Source organism: Lissotriton helveticus, chromosome 12, assembly GCF_964261635.1.
Source record: "Lissotriton helveticus chromosome 12, aLisHel1.1, whole genome shotgun sequence".
In the NCBI taxonomy this organism is placed as follows: Eukaryota; Metazoa; Chordata; class Amphibia; order Caudata; family Salamandridae; genus Lissotriton; species Lissotriton helveticus.
The window spans coordinates 732118175-732137928 of record NC_136073.1 but is presented as its reverse complement, the minus strand read 5'-3'; the positions used below and the strand labels follow the sequence as shown (position 1 = coordinate 732137928).

The 19754-nt window shown below is 44.2% G+C and overlaps 1 protein-coding gene across 1 annotated transcript in view; it reads left to right on the top strand.

The window, feature by feature from the left end:
* LOC144798650 (uncharacterized) overlaps positions 1-19754 on the top strand; it is a 586698-nt gene that overhangs the window by 150733 nt on the left and 416211 nt on the right. The window contains exon 5 of the mRNA XM_078669633.1: positions 17500-17752. Within this exon, the coding sequence (XP_078525759.1) occupies positions 17500-17752 (253 nt within the window). The remainder of the gene's footprint in view (positions 1-17499; positions 17753-19754) is intronic.

Below are 19754 nucleotides of genomic sequence, written 5' to 3'. Positions count from 1 at the left end.
AAAGCGGTACAAAAGGGGGTGGTAATGGACGGAGCATCTGAACCAATCAAACACTCACACCCAGTCAAAAGATCTGGGTTTAATCCATCACCGTTCTTTAGCCCACTCTGCCACCCCAGTTCAGACATGGCTATATGCAAATCAGTCTGACCCTGTGCCTCATGGGAACAGTCCAGCCCGAACTGCCAAGCCATGCCTTCCCTGGACCGGAAACAAGCTTCCGAGGACCGGTTTCTGGCATTAAAGCCGTATTCAGCCCGGCTTGCTTGAATCCAGTGGCAAAGTGAGCAAGGGACTCACGTCTGAGCATACCCTGCCACACTTATGGCGGCCAAAGCGGTACAAAAGGGGGTGGTAATGGACGGAGCATCTGAACCAATCAAACACTCACACCCAGTCAAAAGATCTGGGTTTAATCCATCACCGTTCTTTAGCCCACTCTGCCACCCCAGTTCAGACATGGCTATATGCAAATCAGTCTGACCCTGTGCCTCATGGGAACAGTCCAGCCCGAACTGCCAAGCCATGCCTGCCCTGGACCGGAAACAAGCTTCCGAGGACTGGTTTCTGGCATTACAGCCGTCTTCAGCCCGGCTTGCTTGAATCCAGTGGCAAAGTGAGCAAGGGACTCACGTCTGAGCATACCCTGCCACACTTATGGCGGCCAAAGCGGTACAAAAGGGGGTGGTAATGGACGGAGCATCTGAACCAATCAAACACTCACACCCAGTCAAAAGATCTGGGTTTAATCCATCACCGTTCTTTAGCCCACTCTGCCACCCCAGTTCAGACATGGCTATATGCAAATCAGTCTGACCCTGTGCCTCATGGGAACAGTCCAGCCCGAACTGCCAAGCCATGCCTGCCCTGGACCGGAAACAAGCTTCCGAGGACTGGTTTCTGGCATTACAGCCGTCTTCAGCCCGGCTTGCTTGAATCCAGTGGCAAAGTGAGCAAGGGACTCACGTCTGAGCATACCCTGCCACACTTATGGCGGCCAAAAGCGGTACAAAAGGGGGTGGTAATGGACGGAGCATCTGAACCAATCAAACACTCACACCCAGTCAAAAGATCTGGGTTTAATCCATCACCGTGCTGTAAAAAGGATATTAAACTCTGCTCAATACCCAGCTCTTCCAAGACGGGGCATAATTTTGACCGGTTTACTCGATCAAAGGCCGATATAAGGTCCTTAAACCCCATATGCAGTGTGCCCTTCTTTGCAATATTGTACTTCCCAATTACAGTGTGCAAATTTATGCATTGATCAAGTGTTCCCCTCCCTTGCCTAAAACCGTACTGAAGATCGCTATGAACATTAAAATTCTCGAGCCACGAGGATAAATGATTCAAGATCACCTTACCCATAACTTTAGCAGCAGAATTTAGGAGCGAAATGGGTCTATAGCAAGAAGGATCATCTCTTGCACCCTTTTTAAAAATTGGAATAATAATAGCCTTCACCCATGATGAAGGAAAGCCACATGTGCTGGCCGCATTAAAGACCCAGGCTAGTATTGTTGCCCAAACCTGGGGGGTCTGCCTTATACAAGTCAGCTGGTACACCATCCGCGCCAGGAGCCTTTCCCCCAGCTGTAGCAAGGATAGCCGCTTGAACCTCAGTGACCTTAAAGTGAAGTGATTCCATGGGTAAACTAGGGCTACCCTGTACTTCTGTCCTCTGTGAAGTAGTCTGTAATACAGCCTTCCTTTCTGCCAATCAATCAGTTACATTTGCACCCCGTGCCCCGTTATGAGACATTTCTTAAAATTATAAAATAGAAGCATTCTTTCTGACATTAATCTGCACACTTCAGAAGCCCCGCAGCTGCTCCTCGTGGGCACTCACCCCAGGTCCAATCAGAAAGTATTTGATATTAGGATGCTTGCGAAAGGGCAGCAGCACCTTCTCTGTAGCCTCAGCCTGCGTTTCCTTATACCATTGTCAGGGCCACCAGCAGAGGCACAATTATACCCCTCTCACTCATACTCAAGCTCTTGGTAGATGTTCATATAAAGATGCATATTTCATACGTTGGTTGTAAAAGCTGGAATGAGGGTGTTTTGGCACTACATTGGTGTTCCTATACGTCTTAAAACTTCCATGTTGCAGCACCCAGGATAGTCTGCTGCCTGGCTAAATGCTTATACGGTCCCCGTCCCAAAGACGAGACCGATGGCATTGCAAATGCTTGTCTACTACTACTCCCTTCGCTCTCTCTGCACCAAACGCTCAGCTCCGATCCTTTCGCTGCTAAACACTTTCACATCACAGAAACGGCATCTTCGCTTCTCTCAAGATCATACTTGCCGTATGTACTTCTGTTAGCCACTAGATGTCCCCACCGTACTATTGATCTCATTTTCGTCAATGTTTCATAGCTATCTTTCAATCCGTTTCCACTAATATCATGCGGCCACTGGTTGGCGGCCTAAGCCTGCTTCCAGACCCCCTCAATGGAGGGGCCAGGCATGCGTGTTTACAGCTAGAGCTGGCGCCCCAACTTAACAGGGGGAACTGCGCCAAGGGTCGGCTCTGGCTGTAAAAGCCCGTGCACGAGCCGAGCCCTGAAAATATTTGACTTGTAAATCATGCAACAAAAATGTTAGAATATGATAAATTGTCTTCAAAATTCAAGAGAGTATATTACTATGGTGTAAGCGCCATACCTGCTGTGTCCAGTGCGTGTGTGTTCCTGCACGCTAGACCGACTCCTGGGATCCCGACCTACCACCAGCCTCGCCGTCAAGGGGTCTCGAGCGCCCATCACCGCGCCTGCTGTCTCCTTCTCCCCGCCGCAGCCCTCTGACACCGGGACTGCTGCAGAGCGGGGGACTGGAGTAGAGACTACAGCCCTCAGAAGCCTCCGCGACAGGACAGGAAGTCGCGTCGAGGCTTGGCGCCCGGAGGCGCCGTTAAAGGGGCTGGCCTTGCGGTGGAGCGGGGTGTAAGCGCCATACCTGCTGTGTCCAGTGCGTGTGTGTTCCTGCACGCTAGACCGACTCCTGGGATCCCGACCTACCACCAGCCTCGCCGTCAAGGGGTCTCGAGCGCCCATCACCGCGCCTGCTGTCTCCTTCTCCCCGCCGCAGCCCTCTGACACCGGGACTGCTGCAGAGCGGGGGACTGGAGTAGAGACTACAGCCCCCAGAAGCCTCCGCGACAGGACAGGAAGTCGCGTCGAGGCTTGGCGCCCGGAGGCGCCGTTAAAGGGGCTGGCCTTGCGGTGGAGCGGGGTGTAAGCGCCATACCTGCTGTGTCCAGTGCGTGTGTGTTCCTGCACGCTAGACCGACTCCTGGGATCCCGACCTACCACCAGCCTCGCCGTCAAGGGGTCTCGAGCGCCCATCACCGCACCTGCTGTCTCCTTCTCCCCGCCGCAGCCCTCTGACACCGGGACTGCTGCAGAGCGGGGGACTGGAGTAGAGACTACAGCCCCCAGAAGCCTCCGCGACAGGACAGGAAGTCGCGTCGAGGCTTGGCGCCCGGAGGCGCCGTTAAAGGGGCTGGCCTTCCCGCGTCGCGGGACCGCGCGCGGGGCAGGGCCCGGGGCTAAGCCCGGGCAAAGGGCGGGCCCTCTGTGGCCCTCAGGGGCGCGAGGTGGCCGGGTCGGGCCACCCCCCTAAGCACCTCTGTCAGGACCCAGAAGTCACATCCACTATAATCTATACACGGAGAACGGGGCATTACTCTTTGGTAAAGGATGACCAAAACGCAAAAAACACCAATGGCTACTAGATCAACTAGCAGACTTAAAACTGTGAGTACACCTTTACCCACTATAACTGCTATAGACATAATGCTCCAAAAAACCATAAATGTCGTTGCGGATGCCATTCAGAACACTGAGAGGCGTCTCTCTTTGACTCCAAATTTATGTTTCCCAGATTTGTCCACGTATACTACTAATGACGACCAAAACATGGATAACACTGCTTCATCGCAGGAGTCTCTACTGTTGCAATCATTCTCGGAATTACCAAGATCACATGTCAAAGACATAACGTCTAAATCTCTGCCAACTGATATAATGGAGAATAACCTGGATAACAGTCTTATGATTGTAACAAATAGTGTAAATAATGATCATCAGGAAAAGGTTACATCTTTAGGTTTGGATGCTCATCCTGAGGTGAGCGCTTCAACAGTCACTGACCCGACAGACTCACAAATTTTTAAACAACTCAATTTTTTAAAGGGCAAACGGAATAAGCGAAGAATTAAACCTTCGATGAGGAAAAACCATCCCCTTTCAGGCAAACTTAAACGCTCAATTAAAGACATGTGGCAGAAAACAAGCCTGAAGAAACCCACGGAACCAATATGCGGGGGCCCTCATTAACTGCTCTACAGGATCATGACGTACATGGAAACACTAAGACCATCACAGGTATTAATTTGGTCAATGAGGAAACAGGTCATATAGATAAGAAGAGCAGTACGAACATACCATCCATGAGAGAGATTGAAACTCTAATTAAATCACTTCTACAACCTATTAGTCATCAGATTACTAGTATTGAGAAGGCCTTGAGTAAATTCGAGAGGGCTCAAAATGACATATCATCCAGCATTCTTAGATTACTTAAAACTCCTAACTTACCATCTACCTTTGTTCCAGCTGTGACCACTCTAAATGTAAAGAACTCTAAAACTGTAAAAAATTCTTGTGACTCTTTAAAGAACACAGAAAATCTAAAGAAAACACAGTATCAGAGTCCACCCACAACTGACCTGACGACAAGCTCTCAAACAGCTCAGCCCACTGTGGCGATCACGATACCCATAGTCAACACGCTAAACACCCAAGCAGGTGAGGATGACGATGACTGTGAGTGGGCAACAGAGGGTCATCCACCTAATACAAACACAGGAACAACTGAGAGTTTAAGTCATACGGCTCTCCCAATTGTTAACACCCAGTCAAAAGTAATAGGTGCACAGCCTGCTAAACCCACCACTACACGATCAGCATCATATATAAATCTACCACCACAGTCAAATCCCTACACAATAGTTATGATTGGGGTACCGAAAGTAGACGATAATAGAGAGGAGACACGGGAGGAACTGAAGAACAAAGTAATGCAATGGCTTACTACACACAGGCCTCTTCCTCCCAATATAACAGGAACTATCCAATATGTCAAAAGAGTCGAGTGGGTGGGTACTCGTTTTAAATCTACAGAGGGTGACTGCATTGTGGTCACCTTTAAATATATAGGAGCAGCGAAATTTATTGCAGACTGGAGGAGCCCTGTGACAAATAGCCTGATCCGTACTATGGGTCTAAGCTATTTCTATCCAGTTCGCTCAGATACCCAAAGGAATAAAACTAAATTTAATTATATTCAAGAAGGACCCTTTATGCCACAGCCAAACTATCAACCTTGGTCGGCCCCTGCTTTACCTCACCAAGGCATACCAGTGGGCCTAGAGCCATACCCTTACACTCATCCTTGGGTAAACAAAACGTATAATTATCAACCAACAGTAATAGCTGATAGACAAGGGTACAGTTTTCATCGTCCATATCATCATTCTAATTTACAGTTTAATGACTATGGGTTTCCAACGGCCAATAGATTTGATGTACTCTACAACCACGACCAACTGGATGAGGTTGATTGACTGTCATCTGACCTGCCTCTTGTCTCATGCCCTGATAGGCAAGATATCTTTGTAGAATCCAAGGCCAACTTATTAACATCCTTGAGTACCCCCGAGGGCTTTTTAGCTAACACTCCCAATACGACGAGATCTAGTTACTTAGCGAGCCCCACAGTGGAACATATTCCTGCCCCTCCTGTATCTGAATTTTGTAGTCTTTCCTTCTCTACAGTCTCTCAATATTCATCTACCGTTACACACCAGAGGATGAATTCAGTAACAAATGTTAGTTTACATTCGCACCATTCTACTAACGTAATCCCTGCATCAACTTCAGATCACAACGACCCCAATTCAATTAAAATACTGTCTTGGAACATTGCTGGACTGGCCTCTAAAATCAATGACCCGATGTGGGTATCCTTTGTTAAAAAGTACACCATCCTATGCTTTCAGGAAACCTGGTTAGTAGACAGTAATATCTTTATTGAGGGATTTCATAGCTTCTTTGTACATGCATCACCATCGCCCAGTGGTAGGGCAAAAGGGGGCTTAGCAATATTTATTAGACTGTCACTTAGTTCTGAGATTAACTGTGTGCAGATGGATAGCAAGAACATCCAGATCTTGGTCCTCAGAAAGGGGAAGAAAGGAATAGCCTTGGTCAACTTCTACAATTCCGTCTCTATTCCGAGCGAATGTAACATCGACACTCTTTTACATCATCTAAGTGATAATCGGAAAAAATTGCCCCAGGACAAAATACTCCTTGGTGACTTCAACACGCACATTTGCAGAAGCCCTTTTTTAACACCTTTGGGCTCCTTGGGCTGTGGACTTAAAACAGGCCCTCATTTTACCCACTGCCATCGCGGTACAAAACTGAATACCTTAATGGACACTATGAATTTAACCTTGGCACTATCTTTGAAAGATGACTCTTTTATATTCAAAAATCCAACCTATAAAGGATCTGAGTCAGGTTCTTTCATAGATCACATCCTACTTTCAGCTGGTGTGATCCAACAGGTGCTAAATTTTGACATCCTTGAAAGCATTCACAGTGATCACAACCCCCTACATGTTGAGCTACAATGCGGCCCCTTCGTACTCCGAAAAAACATCAAGGACCCAGGGGCACTTAAGCCGGTAAACAATAGCCGCCGCCTGAAATGGAATTTGATAAACAGTGATAAACTGTATGAGACTGTAATTCAGCACTGTGAAATTGAACTCAAGCTCTGTGCCTCAAATTCCGCTTCTCCGGAATCCATCTTATCTGCTTTTTCAGTGGTGTCTAAAAGGATTGATCAATTGCTGACTGTACCTGTCAAGGGGCCAATTGCCCAATATCCTCGATGGTTTGATCAAGCCTGTTCCTTAGCTAATCGAAAATTAAAAGCAGCTCTTAAGAATAAGCCAAGAGACTCTGCACTTATTAAGGCCCTCCGTGCAGAATACAAAAACGCTCTTGCCTCTCGTAAAAAGTCTATAAAAATTAAAATTTGGGAATCTCTGCTTGATCCTTCAACCTTGGGCAACAGCTCGAAGTTTTGGAGTATAATCAATAAACCACTCTTTGATGACCCGAATGCCGAGAGCCTGGGAACAGTGATACCCGAGAATGACTGGATTTCCCATTTCAGCTCCATTTTTAAGAGTGACGCTCCACAGACCTTGCAACCACCTCATCTTCCTGAAAGTATTTCACTACACTTCACCATCCAAGAAGTTGAATTAGGGATACATGGTCTTTCTAGCAATAAAGCTCCGGGTCCAGACGGTCTTCCACCGGACTTATTTAAACATAACATCATTTTCTGGGCCCCAATTCTTACAGCTGTCATTAATGCCGGGATCGTAGTGGGCGCCCCTAAGTCCTGGGGAGCATCTACTATCATCCCTGTATATAAAAAGGGTGACAGAACAAAAGCGGCTTGTTACAGACCAATTTCTCTGATAAACTCAGTTGCAAAGGTTGTGGGGGGGATCCTTTTAAACCGGCTGAACGCGTGGGCCAAACATAACAATATATTGACCCCCGTCCAGTATGGATTCAGACCAGGTCATGCTACAACTACTCAATGTCTGAATCTATATTTAATCTGTGGGAAATACACTCAAGCCAGAGAAGGAACATTATACATGGCCTTCATGGACCTTTCCTCGGCCTTTGATTGTGTCGACAGGAGTAAACTCTGGGAAGTATTGCAGAATATGGGTGTTGAAAATAATTTGATCAACTTCTTGGCTGACCTCCACAACGACACTCGTGCCAATGTCCGTTACACAAAAGATCTGAAAGTAACGAGAGACTTTAAAATTAACCGGGGGGTCAGGCAGGGCTGTATTTTAGCACCTTTTCTTTTTAACTTATATATAAATGGTCTCGAAGAACACCTTTTAAAAATTGACACGGATTATCCTCGCATTGGGAAAAAGGGCGTGCCGGTTCTGCTATACGCGGACGATGCCGTCCTTTTATCCAGAACAGCACTTGGACTTCAAAAACTATTGGACTCCTTTCTTCAATTTATGACTTCACGTGGCCTGAGTATCAACAACTCCAAATCTTTTGTTATGACGGTAGGCTCAGCTCCGAAAAACCGTTATCCCCTCTCAGTGAACGGGGAAAACATACCGTCAACAAAAACTTTTTCATACCTAGGAGGGCTGTTTGATCACAAACTTACTTGGGGCCCAGCCATAATTAAAAAGAAAGGTGAAGTCCTAAGGACCAACAGCGGGATTATGGATTTTGCACGCAAAATGGGTAACACTCCAGTGTCCGCCGTAATGAAGCTCTACCAAGCAAAAAGCGTGACGGTTGCCTGTTACGGAAGTGAATTATGGGGCTTCTTACCAGCAGACGCCCTTGTAACTCTTGAAAATAACTTCCTGAAACAGGTCCTGAGTTTACCTAAAAGTACTGCAAACTTCTCCATTCATGAGGAACTAGGCACATCGCACCTAGGAGATAAAATTGCTGTCAATCCTCTGCTCTGTTGGATGAATTGTTGGCTCAATCCTTCAATACCACTGACCCATAACATTCTCGCTGAAGCCCTCACCTGGGAAGGGCAACTCAAGATACCTTGGCTGAAATACATTAGAAATTGCTGTAAAGATCTGGGCAGGTTGGATCTTTACCTAACACCTCAGCATATTATCAAGAAAGATGTAAACTCTGTAAAGGATATTTTCCTACTAAATCGACATCTTGATAGGGAAGAAATTGAGTTAAAGAAGGCCAGCGTAAGGAGCCATATTTTAACTAAGACTTGTGTGCGCTCTGAACCATATTTATCCTGGAACATATCTAGACATGAGCGCTTCTTGCTGAGCAGATTCCGCTTTGGTATATATCATCTGTTGCTAGCTGTACCGAGCGGAGCCCATAGAGGTCAAGTGCTGCCACCTTGCGGCTGCGACAACAAGTCTCCGCAAGACTTGGCTCACTTTTTATTCCTGTGCACCTTCTATTCGAGACCACGAAGTATGTTTTTAAAACCCTTGCTTAAAAAGTTGAACTATGTGCAAATTAAGCCAGCACTTTTATATCTTCAAATGTTACATGGCGATAGCACTTTTTTCACTTGTAAGTTTTTAAAAACAGCCCTGAAGTTTAGACTAAGTATGGAAGGTTGATCCCAAGATGTACTGTATCATACAAGTAATTATGTCCCCCAAAAAAAGTACACTCATATTGGTTTACAGCATATTTTTTAGTCTTTCGTGATTGCCCTTTTTTATATGTCTGTTGCATCCTTTTTATAAATGAATTGTATATATATGTATTTTATGTGCTTTTATGACTGCACCTGTTGACAGTCGAATAAAGATAATTTTGATTTGATTTTTTGAGTATATTACTTTAACACGCGGAAGCGTTTCTACTTGGTGCATCAGATTCCATGAAAAGAATGCTTACTTCTTAAAAGTGAGAACTTTTAAGCATGAACTGAAAAAAATCCTGCTGCCTTAATAATCCAATGGCAATGCTGTTAGTGACCTAAGAGGTCAGTTGTCATGTGTACTACATACGTTGCCTTGATTCCTATTGCAGATGGAACACGTTATAGGTGATTAATTCAAATAAAAAACTGTTTTTCGTGAATCACACATCCTGAACTCCCTTAGTTGAAGCTGCTGTCATTTGTGATAGTGAACAAAAAGAATGCTCGGTAAAATAAAGTATTTGCCCAGGCTCACACAGCTTGGTCAGGGAGGCGAGCTGAGATTGATTTCAGGTTTTCCAGTTTCACTCTCTGTATTTCAGCCACTGGGTGGGTATCTCTTTCTGATTTCGAAGGTTAATGCTTTGTGCTAATTCAAGGAGGATAAGATTAGAGTCAGACAGACTCCACATTATATTTTAGGCAGTTGTACATAGCACAAACCTTGCCCGAAGTCATAACAGCGATTCACAACAGACACAGGCAATGAGACATGTTTTTTTCAACACAGGGAATTTTGCCAGGATTCGCAGGAAAATGAGCCGAGGTGATGATTCGAACCAAACTCCGGATGGTCCATGATTGGTAGCTGTACGCATCAGGCCACAATGGCCTGTCGTGAAAGCTCGGCTCTTTTGGGGCTCACGGTTCTAAAAGTACCTCAAGCTGAAGCAGGGCCGGAGCCGGGCATTAGGCCCGCGTCTGGCTTGAGATGTCAGTGGCTTGCCAACCTCTAGTAATAACAGCTTGTGAAGCTTCCTTTACTTTCTCGAATCTACCTGGTTACTCGCCTAGTGACTCACCAGTGCCAATTACAAAGGTGTGGCACATATGCCACACGCCAGGGAAGCCCAGACTCCCTACTCCTGCGGCCCAACCAACAGCTGCTTGGATTGCTCCTTCCAGCCAGAATCTACTTCTGTCACTGAACTGGTGGTAAGTGCTTGAGATTCATGAGACCAGAAAATAACTAAGGAGCATATCAGCAAGTGGCAGCGATAATTATTGCTGGCCGCGTTTAGCGTGCAAAATCCTAACGCCGCCTATTGCCGGATTCTATCGCCCGGTCAGCACAATATTTACAACGCGCATCGCCAAGGCGATAGAAATCCCGGCAATAGCGACGATAAGCAGGAAATATCGCAGGATTACCAGCGATCTAACAAAGAGTCAGAGAAAACATTGTAAATAGGGAGAAGTGGATTTAGCATTATGATCCACCTCCCATGCAACATATAGCTAAGTCGGGAAAATAGCAGGCGTAAAGAACCAGCGATATACCCGATTAACGCTACTTTTAATGACGCTAGACGTGTTAGCGATTTCCTAGTTAATAGGGAGAAGCTGTGTTAGTGATTATTCCCGCTGAATTTCAGTCGGGAACGCCTACCTCGCATCTCATTAGGGATGCGAGGCGCAAAGAAAATGGGCACAAAGGCATGGGTTCACTCGTTAGCGTGTCCATGCTGATAGGGCGATAGAATTATCACCGCTTTTCGCCCGAAAACAGACGCTAAAGCAGCGATAATTCTACCGCTGTGCCCTGTTGATATGCCCCTAAATAACTTACAAAGAAGACCAAAAACAAGTCTCACCACTAACCTTGGGTTCGCGAGTAGCTCGCAACTCCTCGGGGGTACACCTCGTCGGGGGTAGGAGGCGCAATATCAATTCAACTACATTTACAAAGGTTTGCGGGCATTTAAACCTTCAGTAGTCCCATGCAAGCAAGGGGCGCTGGTAATGAAGATGATGGGCATTGTATGAAATGAGTGCCCGGTGCTTAATAAGGACGATATATGCAGGGGTCCACGGTTTCTGCAAGGAGGCTACCTCACACCTCCCCCCCGGGAGCTGTCAACCTTGGACAACGCCCAAGACCAGATTGCAGAGAGCAAGTGAAGTAAGGGAGCCCGAATTTCTCCCCCCAGATAAACAAATTGGAAAAAGTGGATTTTCTAGTGCATTTCACCACCCATTTTTCACTTAAATTTACTAAAACCCCATAGGCTTTAAAAGGGCGCACATTAAATACCCGGGTACTTTCATGGTTAGGTTTGGTGATGTGGCGAGGACTGCGGTATATGAACCTTTCGAAGGTTTACATTTCCATTGAAGACATAAGTCATTCGATAGGGGGTAAATAAGAACTTTAAGGAATGGTTTGCAGTAATGGGAAAGCCCTTGTCACACTAGTGCCTTTTATCCACCAGTCAGCCCTGTGGGAGCACACAGTGTTCTGTTTTTTTAAATTGCCAGCGTGTAGGTGGCCAACGACCCCTTGTTTGTTCAAAATCTGCCAAATATCATCAGCTTGACTGCCAAGAAGAGTTTCCTCAATGTTGAGGACAGACTGGTCAGTACTAAAGAGTTCTCTGTTATAGCAGTGTTTGCATTCATTTACTAGCACTGAAGCCAATTGTTTCAAAATTGCCTTCTCGAGGGAGCCATTCCACGCATTTAATCCAGGTTCTTTGACTTGCAATATTTTTTCATATAATAATGTGGTTAGTTGACCATTGCAGGTACCAACCACAGGATGCACAGTGCAGATTTCTTCATCAGTTCCTACATATTTGCTTCATACAGGAAAACACGATCACCGAGTATTAATATATTAGACGCCCGTCTAAAAATTGCTGCCACTGTCAATTTCTAGTCACATGATGTATTTGTCCTCTCCTGAAGAACCGGGCCTAGAAGGGCCTGGCGGCGCAGGTCACGCCTGAAATCTCCGAGTTCACCTGCCTTGTTGTACAGAGAAACGGAATACTCTGTTAGCGTAGAAAGCCAAATTTATTAGCTGCAGCTATGCACAGTTGTCCCAGAAGTACAACAACAGTAGGTTCTCAGGAGACTGCCCCTTCACTCCGTGGCTCACAGTCTTTTATAACCATATACACCCACAGAAAAATACTCCCAATGCACCAAATATTAGCCAATAGGAAAACATTCAAAACAAGACACCATGTGACCAGAACGCCCCCCTTGAGTCGTGTTCTTGCCCAACCCCATAAGTCAATCAATGACAGCACCTATAGGTCAATCAGTAATGGCACAACGTGTTTGTGTGCTTCAAAGGACAACTTGAGAAATAGGATAATGCAGGGAAAGAATACCGAAGGCCAACAGATCAGATAGGGCAGGGAAAGAATACTGAAGGCCAACAGATAGTTGGGACAAGGATTAGTCAGTCTAGACAAGGATTAGTTAGTTTGGCTAGTTCCTGGAATTGGCTTCACAACAAGGAAGGGGGGTTATTTGACACGTAGCAGTACAAAGGGCAAAAACACTTGGTTTGCCAAGCTGCCTGAGTGAGGGCAACACAAAATGGCGACGGAATACAAAATGGAGTCGAAACTGAATTACCTCACTCCCCAGCATCCAGGTTTGTGACATCTTGTAGTATGTTTTTTATGTCAAGCACAGAACTGAAATCAGCAGAGGGATGTCTGAAAGAAGAACTGACCCCCCTAGTCAACAGGCTAATCTCCTGCAATACACACTTTTCTCCTCAATAATAGAGCGCAGACCATACATCTCTTGTGGCCCCTCACACACTTTTCTCTTCAATAATAGAGCTCAGACTGTACATCTCTTGTGGCCTCTCCCCTAGTGTATGTCACACAATGCGGACCACACTGAATCCTTTGAGATGTGGGGATGGCAGACTGGGGCAGTGTGGCAGTGGGTGATCACAGCAAACCTAGATGGCATCACAAACGCAATGTAAGGCAGGTACAGGGCGTAAAGCTTGCCTTCACGCACCATTCAGGAGAGATGTACCTGTGGAGCTGCAATGATGTAGGATGGGGGCCTAAGTCTATGCTGTACTCCTTGCCTTGAGCCCAGCCTTCTCTTACACATAGATCCTTATTACAGATTGACAGAACGAGGATACCAGGGGGCAGGGGTTGGGTGGGGGCCAAGCTGTGATGCTGCCCACTGACCCCACAGCAGTAACAGCAGGCCCAGTTATTGCTCCAGGTGAAATTCACCCACTCATAATGAGGGCCTCAGTGTGATTTATAGTGTGGGCTTACTAGGGATCACCACAATGCATGCCACACTGGCACTATCAGTCACACCAGTTGTGATGGCAGGGTAATCTCACCATGCATGTGATCCTTTTGCTAGTTTGAAATTACTAGGCCTGGGCAGAGTTCTCCGTGAAGTGCTGAAAAAACTCTGCTGCACTCCGCAGAGTTTTTCAAGCGGCGGAGTAAGGTAAGTCGCTCTGCTCGGTCTGATTTTTAACACCGGGAGTTTGTCCCGTGCTGTAAAATCAGCACAGACGGCAGCACAAGAGGGCGCAGCTTCTTTCTGCCACTCAAGTAGATATTCTACTCAAGTGGCAGGTTTCTCAACGCGAGTGGCAGGGTTCTCAACGCGAGCACCTCCTGCGACCGACCTCATTGAGGTGGTCTAGCGTGTGATTTTCTTCGCTCGGGCTCGCCAACTTAACGTTGGTGCGCCGCAAGAGAGAAAAAGACCCGCTCCGCTATGCAGAGTTTTTCAGAACTCCACTCTCTATGCTGAGTGGGGAAAACTCTTCAAAAACTTTTTCAAGACTTGCTCAATAATGCTCTCTTAACAGTGCAATTTTGGCGATTTTTGGGGCCTTAGCAAAACATATTTTGTGGCCGCCTCTTCAGAACAACTTTGAGTTTATTACCTATTTTCAGCTTATTCAGACTTTCATGATGCCAAAGTACACTGAATCATACGTTAAACTTTCAGAAATTGGGAGACGTAAAACCAGACAAAAGCTAAAGCTGCTTTACGTCTGCCAGCCAAAGGATACCAGAAGAAAGGTTGGTTGAAAAAGCATTGATAAAACCATTTTTTTTACTTGGTACAACAATATTTTATATGAAATTCAGTGTCCAACGAAACTGTTCATCCCATATTAGGCAAGACAAAGGTTGGCTTAGCAAATGTTTAGTGGACTAGCGTACAATGTTAGAATAAAACAAAAGCACTCAGATCTTGAAATTGTAGCATTATTAGCCATATGTTCATAATCATGAATAAACCTCCCTTTCATTACTGTTAGCCCACTGCAACAGTGAAATCGAAGCCCCGCTTCGAGTATTTTCTAATTTATATTGACAAAAATCTGAAAATGTTCACCTTAGTTCTCTTCTCCTACACATGTTCTGCCTCTCTTCTTTCTAGGGGTACACTTCTTTGAAAGTGAACATTGACGATGTTGAGTAAGAATAGTAGGAGGTGGCGGGACCGGGGAGAAGAACGGAGAGCTAAGAGAGGTGAAGTAGAGGAAGAAAAACATGGGGAAGCAGTAGAGAAATAGGCGACATGGGAAGAGCAGCAGGTAAAGAAAGATTGGAGAGGTAGCCAAAAAGAAGGAAGAGGTAGGTAGAGAAAGAGAGGTCGATAAATAAGTGAGGGTTTAGAGTGATATAGAGAGGTAGAGGAGTTATAACGAAGGAGAAGGAAATGTAGAAAGAATGGTGAGGGGTATTCAGACAAAATCTTAAAACAATTTACAATGTATACAATTAACATATTTATTTATCAATGTAATAAATTATATTAATGTAAAAATTAACTATTATTTACTTTAAATTAATTTACTCCCCACCCTATACCCTTAAAAAACCCACAACCCACATCTAAAATCTTTTTATTATTATTTGCTAAATTCACATAATTAATAATCAATTAAACACATACTAAACTAAATATCAATTCATTAAAATTAATTAACTTCCCACCTTGTACCCCTATTAACCCCATAACCCACATCTAAAATTCAGCTTACAAAATCAATTAGACAATTAAAATAGCAAATTGCCAATTAAATAATTAAGAATATTCAACAAATAATTATTAATTCATTTAAATTAATTTACCCCACACCGTTTACCCCTATAAAACACACAACCCACACCTAAAAAAATTATTAATTACGCAATTAACATAATCAGTTATCAATTAATAATATTAATTTACAACAAATTATTAATGAATTAAAAATAAATTATTTCCCATCATTTACCTCTATAAACCCCACAACCTGCACCTAAAAAAGTACAGTTAACATAATTATCAATTAATTAATTTATATTAATTACCAACTAATTATTCATTCATTAAAAATAAATTACTTCCCACCCTTTACCCCTATAAACCCCACAACCTGTACATAAAATCTACATTAAAAATGTATTAGACAATTAACATACTTAAATATGAATTAAATAAATAATATTAAATACAAAATAATCATTAATGTATGATAATTAAATACCTTCCCACCCTATACTCCTATAAACCCACAACCCACTATGGCACTAAAAATCACAAAAATTAATTCAATTTAAGTTAATAACTACTACAAACTTTAGAAATATATTAAAAAACATAAGCAATTATTATAAAACAATTGACATATACATTTAAAATATATACTAAAATACCTAACAATAATTAAAAAAAGACATTTTAAGCAACTATATTTTGGCAAATAATATTAATGACTGCCATATTTTAATAATCAATATTCTTGCTGATGATATTTCCATATTGTAATATTTTGGTCATGATATTTTGATATGGTGATATTTTGAGGGTTGATATTTCGTCAGTTTTTTTTGGTAGAGTTTTATATAGCGCGAACTTGACCCGAATGGGGTATCAGAGCGCTTTACATAGCACCAGTTACGTTACATGAGGACACATTGAATTTATTTGTTGGGCACGGGAGATTAAGTGATTTTCCCAGAATCACAGGAGGTTTTAGCGTCATTACCGAGACTCGAACCCAGTTCCTCAGGTCCAAGGTCAAGCACCCTCCACGGTGGAGTAAAGAGAGAAGTATAAGGAGATGCAAGGTATAGGGAGTGTGGTGAGGTAGAGAGAGTGACAACATGAGTGGAAATAAAGAAAGATAGGTCAGGTACAGAGAGCGGCAATACAGAGAGAAAGATGGAGAGCAGTGTAGGTTAGGGGAAGAGAGATAAGGTGTGGAAAGTATCCAACTTATCTGCTACTTTTGGCATTTTCTCCCACTACATCCTCATATCGAATCTTTCATCAGCGAAAGTAAGAGACGGGGCCTTTGATTGGCTCAAATCCTTCTTTACTGACTGCTGTCAGGCAGTTTTAATCTCCCTCTTCAATCTGGATTTAAAAAAATTACATTTGGTGGACCCCACCCTCTTTATCCTGTATGTAACCCCTATGGTGGTCCTCATTCATTCTTTGAGCTTCACTAATTATGCATATGCCGATGACACCCAACTAAGGGGTTGATTACGATGTTGTCCGGAAAGGCACCGACCAGCATTCGATGCGTCAGGAGGCCTCTGCAGCTTGCACCACCCACTGACCCTGCCAGTGCCGCCACTGACAGTACAGATACAACTACTAACCAGTACACTACTGCAAGTGTGACCTTCCATCTTTCTCTCGATCCTCTTTTCGGTATTTGTTTTATACCTTCACCATAAATTGTAAGATTCAGTCGGCCAGCCATCAGTCTACTGTTCTTTTCATCCTGCTGTCTCATCCATTTTCCCAAGGACACATCCATCCATAAATCCATCCATCCATCCATCTACCAATCTCCAAACCACACCACACTCCAGCCCCCAGCTCCATCATAATGTCATTGTAAAATGGTATTTATGAGCCTCTGAGTGGAATCCAGCAGTCTCCGATCAAAGTTTTTAAAACAACGTATATGTTTTATGTTAATCAGAACTGCCAAGTGGCACCAGCTCAACCTTGTAGTGAGTGTTCATGGGGCCCTTGATAAACACCAATTGTTTAAATCAACAATGGTCCTCTAATATAATTTTTTTATGTGGCCTTCTCTTCCTCTGACATCCCAAATGGTGTCCATCTCCAGTGGACCACATACCTCTCTTGGCTTCTACCCTCACCCTGTACCCGTTTCACTCCTAGGTAACAATGGATCTGACAGAAAAAATGCTGGTGTCAATGGAGGATCTACGGGACATGGCCCAGGATGGGCTGAGTAACATGCTGGGGAGGACCAACTTGGCCATGGATGAAGCTAAGACTTCACTGACTCTGACATTGAGTGGCATAGCACAGCTCAGTATTGGGGATGCAATCAAGCTTGGAGCAGAGACGGTCTTGCAGCAAGGCGAACGCCTAATGAACTACTTACTGCCAGAAATGGGAGAGGATGCTGGTAAGTGACACTGTGCCCCCCACACCTCATGCCATGTCATGTTACCAGGTTTATTTGTAGCTCTTGCACATTACATATGTGGCCCTTTACCACTTTTGGATTTGTGCCTGTGGTTAAGATTTGCACACAGGATCCTCCCAGGGAAGTTTTGAGGACTACAATTAAACTGTCTAATACTTTTGGTTTTATGCTGGATGTTATTTTTCACTGAAGTTGTGTTTCATTGGGAATGTGGGTCATGTGACCAGCTGTCCAAACCCATTTGAGGTTGCAGTCTTAAAGTTGTCTCTTCAGGGTGCATCAAAGTACTGGTGCAGGTCTTTGACCCTCAGCCTATCCGGTATCAGGTAAGTGATGAAATCTTTTGTTGCGTCTTTGAAGAACCCACATTGTGGTTCATACTGTTTGTTGCCCTAGGCGGACATGCATGAATGCGAGTGGAGTGCATGTCATTGGTTGGTTAGGTGGATTTCTTTTGGCTAATCCTATAGTTAGGACTATTGCGTTGCTGGTCTGTTCTTTCTGTGGTGATTAGTTTTAATTGGAAGTTGACTAGATATGTCATAGTCCAATGACTTTTTGTTGTTAATAATCATGACAAAATTATGGGCAAGAAAGTTTTTAGGTCTTGGAAATCCCATGAATCCTGCTTCCTTTGTCCCTGGTGTACTGAGGGCACTCCTCTTCATCTGAAACAGCAGATATTACATGATCTGACCACAATCTATTTCCGTCCGCTACCACCCAAAAAATTAGCTAGTTCCTGGAGTGCATATTTACCAAGAGCAGGACTTCATTCAAGTGTTTGCTTCTGTTTTCATTTATTTTTGTATTTTAAAAATCTCTACTCAGAGCAAGTTTGAAAGTGCAGAATAAATTCACATCTTGAAATTCTGATTGTCTTCCTTGTGACATATGTAGCAGTTGAATTTACCAGGTGTCTTTTGCAGTGTAAATGCTTTGGTGACAACTCCCAGATCCTTCCTTCACCCAAGCAGATTGATGTCTTCTTTCAGACGGAGATTGAGGGGCTATCACTACAGTAATAAAGTCATGCAGTGCGAGAAAAACAGGCTCTTTAGTAGGCCTGGGTGAACTCGCTGAGTTTCACTATGTTGATTTCTACAGAGTTTTGATTCCTCGGAATTCTGCGAACGGGAGGAAATAGGCACATCGCGCTGCTGTCGCTGTGTTTTATCAGCAGGAGCTGATTTTTCAGTGCGAACGGCACCATGTGATGTACAAGCGGGTGCAGCTTATCGAGTTGATCTTGCTGCAGCTCGAGTAGATTTTCTACTCAAGCGGCAGCTTTCTGACCGCTAACCGTCACAACCCACCACAACTGCCTGTTTTGGAGAAATCTCGCCGAGTGCCCTCCTAGCAAACAAAAATCAAGCTAAGGAGTGCCAAATCTCACTTGCACTTGCCAACTTAGTTTTCGAGCCGTGCATGGTAAAAAACTCTGCCACTCAGCAGTTGGTGGAGTTTGGCCGGAATGCTGCATTACAAGCATAATGCAAAGTGGCCAAAATTCCGCCAATTCTGCCGGAAGAGGGAAATATATCGATCACCTCTACTACTTAGGCAGACATTTCAAATTGGTTATTGTTGGAAGGCTTACATAGGGCACTCTCTAGGATGGGGCCCATGATCCAGGTGAACGTAATCCATCTGTCTTGTGCATAGGAATACACTGTACCAAAATGGAGCCAATTATTGCTATGAATCTAAAAACATACTTTTTGACAACATCCAGCTCACTGGATCAGTACACATGAGAAGAAATCTGTTATAGAAAAAGTCTCTCTTCTATGGTTACGACACGCCTGGGAAGTCTGGGAAGTGACCCGTTACCAGAAGAAGAACACTACAAGAACAATGATGAACTTTGATCCTGATTTACAAAGATTTTTGCAGGTGTAAGTGGAACCTATGTGCATAAAAAACCTATCTGTTCACAAATCCTGTAATCTTGAGTCAGAGAATCTGGATAAGGCCTTAT